Source organism: Neomonachus schauinslandi, chromosome 10 (genome assembly GCF_002201575.2).
Source record: "Neomonachus schauinslandi chromosome 10, ASM220157v2, whole genome shotgun sequence".
NCBI classification, from domain to species: Eukaryota; Metazoa; Chordata; class Mammalia; order Carnivora; family Phocidae; genus Neomonachus; species Neomonachus schauinslandi.
The window spans coordinates 110,988,221-111,004,056 of NC_058412.1; the positions used below are offsets into that span (position 1 = coordinate 110,988,221).

The following is a 15,836-nucleotide window of genomic DNA, read 5'->3' on the forward strand; positions in this document are numbered from 1 at the left end:
CATTTATAATGGTATCAAAAATATGAAATACTTAGGAAAAATCCAACAAAAAGATGTGAAAGACGAAACCACTGAAGACTACAAAATACAGCTGAGAGAAAATTGAAGGTAAATAAATGGAGAGGTACATATTGCTCATGGATCAATTCTTCCCAAATTGATCTATAGATTTAACAGAATCCTGACTGAAATTCCAGCAGGTGTTTTTGTAGAAATCAACAAGATAATTTGAAAATTCATATGGGAATCAAAGGGCCTAGAAACCCTGAGAAAGAACAAAATTGGGAGGGCTAAAAACACCTGATCCTAAGAATTATAAAGCTACAGTAACAAAAAGTGTGGTATTGCCATAAAAAATAGATCAATGGAACAGAATAGAAATTCCAGAAATAAATCCACAAATATATGGGCAACTGATTTTTGTCAAAGGCACAAAAACAAAAGAGAAAAGATAACCTTTTCAATAAATGGTAGGAAAATTGAACTTGGACCCATACTTTGCATCATATACAAAAATTACCTGATAATGGATCAAGACCTAAACATAAAACCTAAAACTATTCATAGAACTATGAAAGTTCTAAAAAAAAAAAAAAATAGGAAAGGGGCGCCTGGGTGGCTCAATTGTTAAGCGTCTGCCTTCGGCTCAGGTCATGATTCCAGGGTCCTGGGATTGGCTCCCTGCGTCAGGCTCCCTGCTCCGTGGGAAGCCTGCTTCTTCCTCTCCCACTCCCCCCTGCTTGTGTTTTCTCTCTCTCTCTCTGTCTCTTTCTCTGTCAAATAAATAAAATCTTTAAAAAAAAAATAGGAGAAAATCATTGTGACCTTGGGTTAGACAAAGATGTCTTAGATATGACACCGAAAACCAAATCCATAAAAGAAAAAATTGATAAATTTGACTTATTCAAAATTAAAATTTTGTTCTTCAAAAGACACTGTTAAAAGAATGAAAACCCAAACCACAGACTGGGAGAAAATCTTTGCAAAGCATATACTGATAAAGGACTTGTATGCAGACTATATAAAGAACTCTCAAAACTTAAAAAAAAACCCACAACCCAAGCAACTCAATTAAAAAGAAAGGCAAAAGATTTGGACACTTCACCAAAAAAGATATATGAATGACAGATAAGCACAGGAAAAGATTTCAACATAGTTTGTCACTAGGGATACATAAATTAAAATCACAACCTGATAGGGGGCGTCTGGCTGGCTCAGTCAGAAGAGTATGGAACCCTTGATCTTGGGGTCATGAGTTCGAGCCACAACATTGGGTGTAAAGATTACTTAAAAAAAAAATCACAACGTGGGGTGCCTGGGTGGCTCAGTCTGTTAAGCATCTGCCTTCGGCTCGGGTCATGATCCCAGAGTCCTCGGATCAAGTCCCGAATCAGGCTCCCTGCTCAGCGGGGAGTCTGCTTCTCCCTCTGGCACCCCCGCCCCATATTTTCTCTCTCTCTCTTCTCTCTTGCAAAAATAAAATCTTTTTTAAAAAAATCACAATGTGATATTATGCACCTGTTAGAATGGCTAAAATTAAGATGACCCACAGAAAGCGTTAGGATATGGAGCAACTGGAATTCTCATCTACTGGGATGAGAATGTAAAGTGCTACAGTCATCTTGGAGAAGGGCTTGGCAGTTTAGTTTACACGCCCTACCATGTGATCTAGCCATGGCACTGCTTCACTTATTCACAGCAGCTTTATTTGTAATAGCCCCAAACTAGAAACAACGCAAATGTCCATCAACAGATGAACAGATCAACAAATTATGGCATATCCATACCATAGAACGATACTTGGAAATAAAAAGGAATGAACTACTGATGTACGTAACACCATGGATGAATCTCAAAATACTTATGCTGAATGGAAAAAGATGGGGGGAAAAAAGCATACCGTATTTATACAAAGCCCTAGGAAATGCAAACAAATCTACAGTGTTAGAAAACAGATCGGTGGTTTCTTGGGGAGGGTTAGAGGCTGGAGGGCAGAATTACAAAGGACACGAGGAATCTTGGGTCGATGGGTATGATCACTATCTTGACTGTGGTGTTTCACAGCATATGTACCATGATTTCATTTTATATATATACACAGGTGTATAGTTCTTTTAAAAAGGCAGGTATGGTAGTGGTTGGAAGAACACATTTGGGAGTGTGTTTCAGCTGAATACTACTCCAGCACACACCTGCCATGAGACCCGCAGCAGGCTACCTCAAGCATGGATACCTCAGTTACCTCCTCTGTAAAAGGGGGCTAATAACAGAACATGCCTTAGAGGATCATATTCAGGAGTAAATGGGCTAATACTTGGAAAGTGGAACAGCGTCTGAGCACTGGAAATATTCCTTGAATGGCACCCAGCACGCTTCTCATTGCAGATGAGGAAACTGAGGCATGGGAGTTGGAGCGGGTGGGGTTACGATAGGTAACTGGCTGTTTTTGTTTGCTTGCATCCCTTACTGTGGGAAATTGTTCTTTCGACACATTCCAAGGGATTTGGGTGGGGCTAAAACTCACAGTATCCAGTATCCTTGGAGTATGCAGCCTGTAAACAGAACTCTGTCTTCCTGTTTATAGTGACTGGTTCAAGATGTGCAAACAGTAATCCAAGCTGGGCCCATCAGAAACCTTCTCTGGGATTTACCTATATTAAATATACTGAAGTAGGGAAGGAGAGATCTTTTTCCTCTAGGCTTTCCAAGTAACGTAAGCCTAGAGTGATCTGTGACCTGCCCTCACCACCTCCTCATAGGGAAGATTTTTGACAATGGAACCGAATGGGCCAGGAAGAAGCACAGTGGAGAAAGGGAGAATCCTAAGGCTACCCCTGGAGCCCCCAGATCTATCCAGACCTGAAACCAAACCACTCCTTTCCTTGATGACTTATGAACCAATTTCCCTTGGGACATAAGCCAGTGTGACCTATGTTTCTATTTGAAGGAGTCTTAGATGACAGAGAGGTGAAGTGAGTTGGCAGTACTATATTGGAGCTGGGAATCTAAAACCAGGTCTCACTGCTACCAAAGCTCATACCTGACTGCCCTTTCCTACTCGTGGGAGTGGGGCAGATGCTTGTGATTGAGGATGGAGGGACTGGGCAGATGGGAGAGGTTCTGGACTTGTACCACACAGGGGAACTATAGTGGCCGAGCCCTGGAAAGCCTGACAGGAGACTGAGTTTTGAGGGAAACCCCTCGGCTCAACCCTTTTGGGACGTTGTCTCACCTCAGGCTCCTAACCCTTGCAAGAGATTCCGGAGACATGACAAGAGGACAATGGCGTATTTATTTACAATTGGACCAAAAAAAGGCATACAGGCATCTTTTAATTAAAAATAATAATGATGATGATTAAAAAAGTCAGAAAAATCAATGATGTCTGAACCCTTTGTGAGGAGTCCATCTCCCTACTCCCCCCGCAAAAGAGAATCTCTTAGGGAAAAAATCCGAGATTTGAGTGAACAAAAGCCTGCAATATCATCGTCTACTGCTTGGGTTCCCTTTTCTCCAACCTGATTCTTGGTGGACACCGCCTGGTGATACGGAGTCACTGTGAACAAGGTCGAGAAGCTCACTGGTTTGACTGGTGGAGCTGGTAGGGGCTGCTGGGGGGAATCTGGAGTCGGGGTGCAGGGTGTTAAGGGGTGGGGTGTGTTCCTAGCTTAGCCAGCATCCTGAGCTTTGTCTTGTGGTGGGAGTCCCAAAGGGGCCGAACCAGGGGTGAGTGGCTGTTACTTAAACCCTAATCCCAGGGTGGGTTTGGTCTCTTGCAACTTGAGAACAAAGTTTGGGACATGCACGGGGTGGGCAGGGGGTTGGGCTGCCCAGGCCTGCCACGTTAGTTCCTTCTTTCTACCTTGGCTCCTTGCCTATTCCTGGGAATTGGAGACAGAGCAACAGAACTGAGCTTCCATCTCCCTTCCCACAAGCAGTTTTCTGGGTGTCCCCCAAAGGGGGCAAGAAACCAATGGGAGGCAGAGGCGGAGGGGATGGGACTGGCTAAGAGAGCTGGGCATGAGCACTGAGGCTGGGGGATATCAGGGAGAGAACACCTCTCCCCAGCCACCTAAAGGAGGGCATGTGAGGTCTCCCAGCCTTGTTCTGCCCTGGAAGGGGGAGGGGAGAGGGCCCGCCACCAGCACACTTTGCAAAGAGCAGCAACCCCCCGAGGAAAGTACTGGGGAGCAATCCTGAGGGGTGAGGACCCTCATTCCAGACAGACATGTGGATGCTTGGCTTGACTCTAAATACTTGGCCCTGGATCCAGGGTTTCTTGGCACATATAGTTCACTGCAAGTCTCTTCTCTGGTCCAGCAAACTCCCACTGCTCTGAGCAAGGGTGAGTCCTGCTGTCCTGGAGCACGTGGCCCCGAGTGCTTCCAGGGGATTTTCCTTGGAGCAACCAAGACTTGGTTGACCTGGAGGCCTGGCTGGAAGCCCTGCCTTGGGCCGCCCTGGGCGGGGGCTGGGGGAAGAGAGAGAAGGGAGGGGCAGGGCCGGCAGAGGCTGGCTGGCACTGAGGACGCGTGTCCGGGCTAGAGCTGTGCTTTGTCACGGCGTCAATGGTGAGCACGGGCCATGAGAGGCTCGGAAACCTCACAGAAGCCCCAGAAGGCCAGGCATTTCCTCTTCCAGTTAATCGTGGGGTGGCCAACAGCCTGAGGAACTGAGGTGGAGACAGTGCCCAAAACCCAGTGTCTTGGTGATTTATCCATCCTGGATCCATATGTTAAAAAAAACTAAGGAGAAAACCCCCAACCAAAAAAAATAAACCTGAATAAACAGGTCTGAGAGTTCCTGCTGGAGGGAACTTTCTTAGCACTGAAGAAAAAACAACCCACAAAAACCTCATCCCCCACAAAACTGGAATAAAATGATGAAGAAAAGTCCCAGATTTATCTACAGGCCCTCCCGCCCCCCACGCAGCCCCAGGATCCAGGAACACTGTGCCAGGAGTTACATTCCGAACGAGCAGGAGGTACTTTATTTGCGTGCCTGCAGTTCCCCACGCAGAGTGGCTTCCTGTCCGTGGACGGAGTGGGCCTGGCCATGGGCCACCCCCATCAGTCTATCTTCACAGCAGCGTAGATCTTGCGCACAAACATGTAGGCTGCATAGAAGCCGATGGTGCCCGTGAGAAGCCAGAAGGACAGGACCATGAGGGCTGTGTAGCCAAAGTACAGGAGAGAGGGGATGAACTCAACGATGTCCAGCTGGGGCGCGGGTGGAGAGAGAACAGAGCGGGGGACGCTTAGTGCCAGTCCACCGTGGCCAACCGGTCCCCCCCCGCCCCCTGGCCTTCTCACTGATCTCGTGGCGAAACTGAAGCCTGGGAAGGGGAAGGGGCTCGCTCCTGGTGGGCAATGAGGGGCGGGCAGAGCTCATAGCCACGGCGAGCCTTCGTCGGCACATGACCCCCGTGGCAGCTTATTAACCTGCGCACAGATGGGGCACAGAGGGGTCCAACCACACCCACAGTTACCCAGCTAGGAAGCAGAAGGACATGGGATTTCCAACTGGGGCTGGAGGGCTCGGGCGGGGGGCGCCTATGGCCCAATTCCACTGACTTGGGCCATTTCTTGGTGGGGAGAGGAGGGGGCAGGAGTCTTTCTGGAGCAGGGCCTGGGAGCTCACTGGGAGACAGGGGGCACTCCAGGGGCCGGGGCCAGAGTGCCTTAGGCAGGAAGGGCCACAGCTGTGTCACTTCTTCACCCTCCACAGTCCCCAGGACAGCACAGCGACATTCCAGGATGGCTGGAGCGGCCAGGAAGGGGAGGGAGGAGAGAGGCATCCAAGGCTCCCAGCTTGAAGAGCAGAGAGCCTCTGTAAGCCAGCCTACAGTCCTCACCTCCTGACAACGTGTCCGTCACTTTTGTTAACATCTCCCAGGGGTTTCATCGGGGAGCACACTAGACTGCTCTGGAGAGTGTAGCGGCCTGGCAGGGACACCAGAGGCCTGTGCCATGCTGGTGTTGGCTGGGCTAAGTGGAGCTGGTCTGGAACCTTGCTATTAAGACCTGCTCGGCACACCAGGGCCCGAGTGGGGACTGTGCCAGGGCTCGTGGACAGACACATGGACACAAATGTCAGGAGCTCAGAGCAAGTCAATAAAGACCTTCTCCCTAAGGTCAAATATCCTTAAACTAGGGGGTGAAGGCCATGGTTTCAGGCTCAACCCTCCCGTTTCACAGGCTTTCTCAGGGCTGGAGAAGGGATGAGGGAGGTAGGGGCCAGGGCAGTGGTGAGTCCAGTGGTGAAACTGGGACAGGGAGGCAAACAGGCATGGCCAGAAAGGCCCTTAGAATTCGACAGGCCAAGGCTGTCATTTTACAGACAGGCTCTGGGACTAGGGGTGGAGGTTTTTAGAACAGAGAGGAAAGAATGGGGCACAGGGAGGAAGGACAGGAGGTTTTGATATGACCCCAGGAGGCAGTACAGGAGGCCATGTAGCTAAGTTTTGTTTGCCCAACACTGTCTCCTGTCTTCCATCTTCCCAGGGTTTTGGGGTACCCACTCCCTACTCTGTGGTCCTGTTGGGGCTGTCAGTTTTAATACAACACCTAAGCTAGTTGATGAGAGTGCACCATCCCGCTGGACCTGAGTAACAGTGAGGGATGGCATGTAACCTGGGCTGATGAGCAGCTTCCCTGGGACTGATCACTTGACAGTAGAGGAAAGATGTTCTTTTAGCTCTAGGGCTGTGAGGCTGAAAAAAGAAGACTCTAGGGCTGCCACTGGCATCTTTCCACTCTGAGGCAAGATCCTGCGTGCAGATTAAAGCCAAGAAAACACACAGGGGCGCCTGGGTGGCTCAGTTGGTTAAGCGACTGCCTTCGGCTCAGGTCATGATCCTGGAGTCCCGGGATCGAGTCCCACATCGGGCTCCCTGCTCGGCGGGGAGTCTGCTCCTCCCTCTGACCTTCCTCCCTCTCACGCTCTCTGTCTCTCATTCTCTCTCTCTCAAATAAATAAATAAAATCTTAAAAAAAAAAAAAAAAAAGAAAACACACAGATCTGAGGCGTGGCTACAGAGCCCCAATATCCTTTGAAATGCTGGATCTAACCATGCCTGACACTAGAACTCCAGCTTCTTAAACCTTCCAGTTCTACCAGTCAGTACATTCTCTTTTTGCTTAAGCCAGCTGGAATTCAGTTTTAGTCACTTTCCCCTCAGGAGTTCTGATGAATATGGGCTATAGAGGAGGGAAATCAGATTTGTTCTGAATGATTCTAGGACTGAGACTATGGCCTAAAGACGGAAGTGACAGGGTGGCAGATTTCAGTGTGAATCAAGGAAGACCCTGATAATGCCAGGAGCTAGCCAAAGAGCATGAGAATGCCAGGAGGGGGTGTCTCCTGTCACTGGATGTCCCACAGCGGGGGTCAGCACGCTTCTGCTCAAAGGGCCAGGTTATACAGAGCTTACGTTTCACCGGCCATGTGGCCCCTGTCACGACTACGTTACGTTACCACTAACACGTGAGAGCAGCTGCAGACAGGACGTAAGTGAATGAGCACGGCTGTGTCCCAATAACACTTTCTTTACAGAAACAGGCCCACTGGCACTCGTGCTTGAGTTTGCTGAGCCCTGAGCTCTGCGATCACTTGTTGGGACAGCTGGAGAAGAGGGGCATGGTCAGCAAACTGGGAGCCGCGGTGGAGCACCATCTTAGGATGATCCACACCATCCTTTCTAACCTGACCATTTTGAGAAAGGGCGTCCCAAGCCTCCACCAACTGATCCGTGACTCTGGTTTGGGAACACACCCTGCTTGCAAGCAGAGGACTGCCTGTCTTTGGGTTCTGGAGACCCGGCCACTGGCGCACCGTGGGGGACACAGTCTTCGGTGGTAGTCTTGGGAGTGAGGGGCCCACCAGAGCGAGCCTACATTCCTCTCAGGGGCCCATCTGGCTTACGTGTCATGCGTGAACCTACCACAACTGGCGTGGCGAGTGAGGATCTGTTTATATTTTGCCTCACGCCACTCTTGGGGGCAGTGAGCTCTGGGGGTGTACCTGAGTTCCTAAATTTGGGCGCTAAAGGTGATTTCAGCATTTTCTGCTTGTATCTTTATTAACCCCTTCTCAGCTACTTTCTTTATTCTTTCGTATTATTGCTCTTTTTTTCCTAGCTTGAGGTGTCCCTTGTATTTATTATGAATAGCACTTTAAGGGGAGAGATTTCCTTTAAGTTCTGCTTTGGCTGTATCTCACAGGTTTTGCATGCAATATTCTGTCACTTATCCTACAGGCTTTCGTCTCCCAAAACACACAGAACACAGATTCTCTCTGTTCTAAAAAGATGCACGTTCTAGAACAAAATGGCTTTGGTTCTCCCCACTCTTGGCAGGAGAGACTCTGACACTTGGGTTTTTCCCTAGCATCCTCCTCTCCCCCAACCTGCCCTGAAAGGGCTGGGGGCTTCCTCACCCAGGGCAGTACCTTGTTAACAAAATAGAAGATGGCATAGATGAGGACGTAGAATGCAGATCCCCCGGAGACTAGGAAATTCCTCCACCACCAGCGGTAATCCTGAAGAGGAAACAGAGTAGTCCTTATCTCCAGGTGTAATCTCTTGCCCGAGTTTCATGGTCCCCTGAGGAGCTAAAGACTTGAGGCAAGAACAGTAATATTTGGGGTGACGGGAATGTTTTATATCTGGACTGTGTGACAGTGGTTACAAAACCATACGCATTTCTAAAAACTCACTGAACTGGAGACTAAAAAGGGTGAGCTTTACTCTTCATAAATGAGATCTCAATTAAATCACCGAGGACTACAGCAAAAGAACAGTAATAACAATAACTAACATTTCTTGAGCAAACGCTAGCTACGTGCCAGGCACTGTTCTAAGTGCTACACGTGAATCAGTTCATTCCCTCCTTGCAGCAGGCCCGAGTCAGGCCCTATTGCTGCCCTGTCACATGACGAGGGATGGAAGGCACAGACAGGTTAAGCAACTGCCAACCAGAGCTACTAACAGAGGAGCCGGGGTTTCAGCCCAGGCCGTCTGTCCCAGAGCCCTTGTCAAGGGTCTCTGCCAAGAGCTAGTCCCCAGAGGGAGGGAAGGTCACCCAAACTGCATCAGCTACTGGAGAAAACACCACTGGAGTGGACTCTGTACTGACAAATCTACCAGCCTTCTCTCGTGTTGCCACGACGACTTCATGTGACTATGCTGTGAGGTAGGGATCATTAACTCCAGTCTACAGCTGAATAAATGGAGGCTCAGTGAAGCGAAGTGATGTACTTGCCCAAGACCTCATAGGCAGAGGAGGGAGGCCCACGTGGGAAACCCAGACCGCTTCACTGACCCATTCAATGCTGGACCCAGCTCTCCTCACCCCCAACTCCTGACCCCATTCCCCTCACCTCTGCACAGAGCTGGAAGTACACCATGACGATGCTGATTTGTGAACACGACACCACCAGGATGATGAAGACAAGGAACAGGAAGCCAAAAAGGTAATAGAACTGATTCTCCCAGATGGCCTGTGGACACATCACAACTGGTCTTCAGCTTGGCCTGCCTCCACCCAGCATACACTGCCTGTGCTCAGAAAGCCATCCCGCAGTTACGACTGCCACACCACCTGCCACCAGGGCAGGCATGGAGAGCCACCATCATGATACCACTGGGGCCTGTGGGCCTGGCATGTGGCTCTGACTGGCCCTTGCTCCCTGGGTGAGCCAGACTGTTCTCAGGGAAGGGCTGGGGCATGGCTGACCCTGCAGTGGGTGGGCCCCAGCCTGAACTCAACAGCTTGTGGCAAATAATGAATCCCACCCGTCCCAACCAAAATTACACAGCAACCACCTCCACTCGGGCAGCCTCCCGTGTGCTGGGCACGGTGCTCCATGCTTTATGTGCATCTCCAAATGTAAGCCTACAAAAGTGTGGCCATTCACGGATGAGGAAGCCAAGGCTCAGAGAGGCTGGTGATTGGCCCAGAGTCACACAGAGCAAGGTGGCCTCCTGGCGGGGGGGGGGGGGGGGCAGGCAGCCAACCCATCCTCAGACCCTTTGCCTAGGCAGGGCTGGGTGGGCAAGTGGGTCTCAGCAGGGAGGGCTTGTCCAGCACATGCTTGGTGCATGGCACCGAGCTGGGTCAGCCAGGCGCAGATGGCTCTGAGGAGCCCTTCCGCCAACTTCCATCTTGGCACGGCTGGGACAGGAGTCATCATCATCACGACAGCCACTATTTAACAAGTACTGCCTGAAAATCAAGCATGTGCCTCTTACAGACATTCTCACTCCAGCCTCACAGTGATCCTGAGAATTAGGAATCATTTCCCCCCCTTTCCTGAGAGTTCTGAGTAGCAGGTCAAGATGTGTGGGGACCTGGAACTCCGGCTGCAATGTTACCGAAGCAGCCCCTACTTCCTGAGCGCTCCACACACACCAGACCCCGTTCACGTGGCCGATCTCATATATCCTTCCAAGCCATCCCGAGGGGTGGAGTGGGGACCCCGAGAGGTGAAAGGGTCTGTCTGAAATCTCATGGGTGGTGAGAGGCAGAGCACGTTAAGTGGAGGGACGGGGACCGGGCTAGCGGTGGGGGGGCGGGGGGAGGCTGTGTGGGGAGGGGCGGGGGAGCACCCCCACCAGCCCCCTAGGGCTGACGAAGCCCTGGGGAGAAGCAGTACTCACGCTGAAGATGAAGAAAAGCTCAATGAACATGGCGCCGAAGGGCAGGATCCCGGCCATAAGAATGCTGCAGCAGAAGGGGAAGGTTAATGCGGCGAGGAGACCCAGGCCACTGGGGGGGCCCCAGGCTCCTCCCAGGCGGCACAGAGGACAGTGCTCACGCAGCTGCGGTGGTTCCAGTTCTCGGGCAGGCTTTCGTACCATACAGCCTCCTGAGAGGGTGGCAAGGTGGGCATCACTCTCCCCATTTTACTGATGGGGAAACTGAGGTACAGAGAGGTAGGGTGAGTTGCCTAGATGGAGTGATGGTCTTAACCTGTCTCACCCGCACTTTTCCACCCCTCCCTTCCCTGTCCTGGTTCCCAGGCCAACACCAAGTCTGGTTACAACTTGGTCCTCTTGAACCTGGAGTGGAGTTAAGCTTTCATGAAGTCTACTAGAGCCTGCTGGAGCTGCAGAACACCAGTCACAAGACCCCTGGGGGAGGGGACTCGTTCCATGTCCTCCTAAGTAAATGGCTCCGGGCAGTGTTGGCCTTGCCCACTCCAGAATTCCCTGGCCTTGCCCCTACTGGAGACTCACCCAACAAATCGGTTCATGTACCACCGCTGTTCAGGGATCTGCCGGGGAATCTGGTTGGTGCGCACAGGGTTGTCATATGGCTGCTTGCGGAAGCCGAAGTAGTAGCCCAGGTAGACAAGGGGCAGGGAGATCCCGAACCACATGCACAGCAGGGCCACCATGGTGGGGAAGGGCACCTGTGGGCACAGCGCCATGAGCCCCCCCCCCAACAAGGCCCTGATGCCCAGGGCCAGGGGCTGTGCAGGGGGAGGTGGGCCCACTGGGTCCCACGGAAGGAGGGCCACCATGGTGGGGAAGGTCCTGCAGACCCACCCCCACAAAGCTTCTGGCCAGAACCTCCTGGGGCTAAGCAGCCCCAGGGAAAAGCGGAGGGCAGATGGAGGACCATTTGGGCTGTGGAGTAGAGAAGGAACCATGGCATCCCAGAGGAGCTTGTCAGCTGGGAATTGGGGAAAGAATGAAGAAGGACTGAGAACATGAGGGGAAGATGAGGCCAGAATGAAGGGGAATTATGTGGTATGTGAACTGGAGACAAAAGGGAAAAAGCAAAAGTGCACAAACAGTGTGTTCCCGATTTTGTTAAAATAAAACACCATAATATACTACAAAGTAAAAAAACCAGATTATAGAACTGTAGGTATAGGACTCCATTTTAACAGAAGCATCCCAATATTTATATTTATGTGCCTACAGAGCGCTCTGCCCAGAAGTTAACAGTATTTCCTCAGACGGGATGTAGCCCTTAGAACTGACTTTTCATTTTCTTCTTTATCCTATTCTATTCAGTATTATGTTTTTACAAGAATCATGCAAACTGGAAGAAGCGAATTAAGATATGCAAAGTGTTTAGAATAGTACTTACTCCAATGTAAGCACAATATAAATGTTTGCTATTTCATCATAATTTTAAAGTTACATCATTCCATTTTAAATATAGCTAAAAAGACTACAAAAATATACTAAAGATTACATCAACTTCTCTGTACTTTCCAAAATTTCTACAATGAATGTTTATCATGAGCTGTTGGTAACTGGGAGGAAAATGTTAAAAGAGAGAAGGAACACAGGTAGAAAAGAGGAAGTGAGAGGAAGAGCATGACTCTCTTTCCTGAGGGCGGCTTCCCCGACTCTGCGAAGAAGCCAGTCCTCTGGCACCCCGGACTCCCAGCCTCACCCCACAGCCTCTAACAAATGGGCACCTGCAGGTGAGGGGAGGCGGCTCTATCCACTAAGGCTGGGATGGCGAATGCCTACCCCACGTCCACTGCAGCCCTGCAAGGGAGCAAAAGCCCATCTCCCCACCCCCGCTGAAGTTCACAGTCCTTCTCAGTGAGTCCTGGGCAGGGCAATCACTGGGGCTGGCAGGATCCCCGCGCTGAAGGCAGGACAACCCACGGGGGCCGGTGCCGAGGGGCAAGGACAGGAGGAAGGAGAGCCTTGTTTGGGATACTGACCTAATAAACTCGCACCAGGCAGTTTTCCCTTGGCTGAGGCAAAGGGAGATTCCCCAGCTGGCCCCTGGACTGTGGAAATCTCCCTTTGGAGAAGTGAGCTTTGGCCAGCTGTCTGCAAGAGCCCACAGGAAGGCCAGGGCTGGGGCATGGGCAGCTGGATGAGCAGGGAGGGGGGAACCCCAGGTAGCCCTCGGGCCCTGGGGCTGGGAACAGAACTCCGGGGATTCAGAAAAGGGAAGAGAACAGCAGGAAGTGATCTGCCTGAGTGACCGAGCACAGCTGGCCCCCCCCTTACTTACTGCTCCTGATGAGTGCTTTCCCCAGATGAAGCAATTCAAAACGAAGCAGATGCCAAAAACCACGCCAGGGTAGAGCGTTGCCGTCTGGAAGCAAGGGAGACCAGGCTGGGGAGCTGCCACCTGTTCCGGTGGGGCCCCCAGACTAGAGGCTCTCAACCCTCCTTGTCCTTCAGGATCCAGCTCCAGGGTAATTCCTTCCAGGAAGCATTCCCTGAACTGCCCACTCCTTGCCCTCATCCCAGTCTGTGATTATGTACTGTTACCTGGCCAATGCCTGCCGACCCCCAGAGACTCTTAAGCTCCTTGGGAGGGGTGTGTCGTCGTGTCTCCCCCTACGCTCCCCCCGTTCACTGATGTACGCCCAGCGTTTAGAACACAGTAACTGCTCAATAAACATTTGCTGAACAGGAATGAATGAATAAAACTTTTACAAAACACTTATGTGTGGGGCCCAACCCAAACTGCCTAGAGTTGTGGGTAAGCTTTAATTGAGTCTTAGGACTGGCGGGTGCTGGCCTCCACACACATCAGCTCACCTAATCCTCACTATGGGATTTTTAAAGAAGAGGACACTGGGGCACTTGGGTGGCTCAGTCAGTTAAGTGTCTGCCTTTGGCTCAGGTTATGATCCTGGGGTCCTGGGATCGAACCCCGCATCGGGCTCCCTGCTCAGCGGGGAGTCTGCTTCTCCCTCTCCCCCTGTGCTCTCTCTCTCTCAAGTAAATAAATAAAATCTTAAAAAAATAATAAAGAAGAGGACACGGAGGCCCAGCAATGGTAAATACACACCCCAACTTCATACAGTTAAGGGTAGATCAGAGAGGTTCAAACCCAAGCAGTCTGACCCCAGGGGCCAAACCCGTGACCCACTGCGCTGTATTCCATCCAGTCACAATCTCTCGGGCTGGGGCCCAGGCACATGGAACCAAAGCCCCAGACCTACAGGAGCCTCCTTCACTGCTGTGGCTGCCTGAGCATCCAGGAGGGCCACTGACCACAACGCCTGAGGCCCCCTGCAATCTGGTACTCAACCTCCAATGCCAATTTCACCTTTAGCCCATAGCTCTCCCACACCCAATAACTGGTCGCTGCTCCTGCACGTTGCTGTCCCTGGGCCACTACATATGCCGAGTTATCAACATCTCTGGGTATCTGTCGCCTGAGTGTTAATGCTGTGCCAAGGGCCTTCCATGTAGTCTCTTTCCATCCACAAAACAACCCTGGGAGGTAGGTACAACCATCCCCCACTGGAGAGATGGGGAAACCGAGAAAGAACAGAGCCAGGATGGGGATCTAGGAGATTCCAGAACCCCAGGCCGCCCTGCTGGCTGCTTCGGTCCATCTGAAACCCTCCCCTTCAAGGCCCAGCTCAGATGTCACTTCCTCCCTGCCTGCATGTTCCTGCTTTACTCTGCTGTATAGCAGGGCATTCATCTGATGAAACGTACAGACTGGACACTGTGCTATAGATACTGGGAGTGAGAACAGGCAGAAAGTTCCAGTGAGGCAGACCGACCCCCCCAGTGGAGAACCACCTCCACGGCGCTACTTGTAGGCACAAGGCTCTTGCCTAGGCTCCTCCAGGGTGCCAAGGAGGACACGGAGGTCGGAATGGGAGAAGAAGGGGAGGTAGCTTCTAGAGGGTGACACTGGAGCGAAGACGTAAAGGATGAGGTGAGGGGAGTGAGGGAGTCGTGTGCCCGGGCAGAGGGGGAGACAGAGGCTGGAGAGAGGAGCAGTGGGGCGTCCGCACTGCCGTGGGCCACAGCACATGCCCTCCGGTGTGCGGAGGGAGAGCACCAGGGAAGGGTCAGGGTCTTGCAGGACACCAGGGACGCCTAGGACAGTCAAAGGTCTAGGTGAGAGGCAAAAATGCCCGAAACCTGGGCAAGAGTTCTAGAGCCAGAGCTGGAGCTGGGAGGGAATTTATGGGCTATTTGGCGGGAAACCCCTCAACATTTGTTGTCTGAGAGGAGGCGGGCAGAAGGGAGTAGGAGGTAAGGAAGCAACCCACCGGTCTGGCCTGGGGGTCCGGGAGAATGATGCTGCCACCAGATGCGAGGAGCAGGTGCGGGGCAGAGAGGCGGGGTACGGCATGGGGTCTGCGGAGGGAGGTCCTGCGGGTATCTGTGGGAGGCCTCCCAGGGAAGAGCTGCACGGGGACTTGCCGGGTTCCACACCTCTGTAGGTCCCCGGCTCTCGGCCCAAAGTGGCCTGAGGAAGATGCTCAATGCATCAACAATTCAGGGCCTTTCTTTGATTCTTCCAGAAGAGTCACCTTCGCAGCTCTTCTATAGTGAGGGCTTCCTCTATGCCGGGGGTGCGGCAGCCAGAGCTGAGACACCCTGGGCTCCGCTGGAGCTTTCGACAGAGTGAGAATGGTTTCAGAATGCTAGGACTACAGGCTTCTTCCAGTCTGGCACCAAGGGCTTCCCGGGGCCTGAGGGGCCTCACTTGTCTGGGAGAGGGTCAGGGTCAGGGCTCCCTGGAAGGTAGGGTTAGGTCCCAGGGAGGTAGGGTCAAGTCCCAGGCATCTGCCAGTTTCTATGGTCTTTTCTGCTGCCAAAAACTCTCCTGACCACCAGGAGGACAGAGAAGGGCAGGAGTTGTCTTCCCTGAAGAGGAAATGTAGGCACCAAAGCCCGAAGATGGGCTGAAAGCAACATGGGCCTGGCAGGTAGTTCTCTCTACTCCACTGGGCAGGGTGTCCTTCCAGCAGCCCTGCTGATCAGTTTTTGGCCTTAAACTTTGACACCTAGGCTTGGTGTCAAATCCTGTTATTCTGAATCTTCTGTTTCTTCTCTTGTTTGAACCGTCGGACAATGTAGGCTAAAAATCACCTAAATT

General features: G+C 51.7%; 1 protein-coding gene across 2 annotated transcripts in view; it reads right to left on the minus strand.

Moving 5' to 3' along the window:
• Positions 1–3,282: 3,282 nt before the first annotated feature.
• TM9SF4 (transmembrane 9 superfamily member 4) overlaps positions 3,283–15,836 on the minus strand; it is a 55,692-nt gene continuing 43,138 nt past the window's right edge. Inside the window, exons 13-18 of one of the 2 annotated variants that reach the window (XM_021689105.2) lie at positions 12,990–13,073; positions 11,237–11,412; positions 10,658–10,721; positions 9,379–9,498; positions 8,449–8,538; positions 3,283–5,219 (exon numbers count right to left, since the gene is read on the minus strand). In XM_021689105.2, coding sequence (XP_021544780.1) covers positions 5,070–5,219; positions 8,449–8,538; positions 9,379–9,498; positions 10,658–10,721; positions 11,237–11,412; positions 12,990–13,073 — 684 coding nt within the window. In that variant the 3' untranslated portion in view covers positions 3,283–5,069. Of the gene's footprint in view, positions 5,220–8,448; positions 8,539–9,378; positions 9,499–10,156; positions 10,224–10,657; positions 10,722–11,236; positions 11,413–12,989; positions 13,074–15,836 lie in introns of those variants that run through there. The other variant, XM_044918517.1, reaches the window with a different exon arrangement.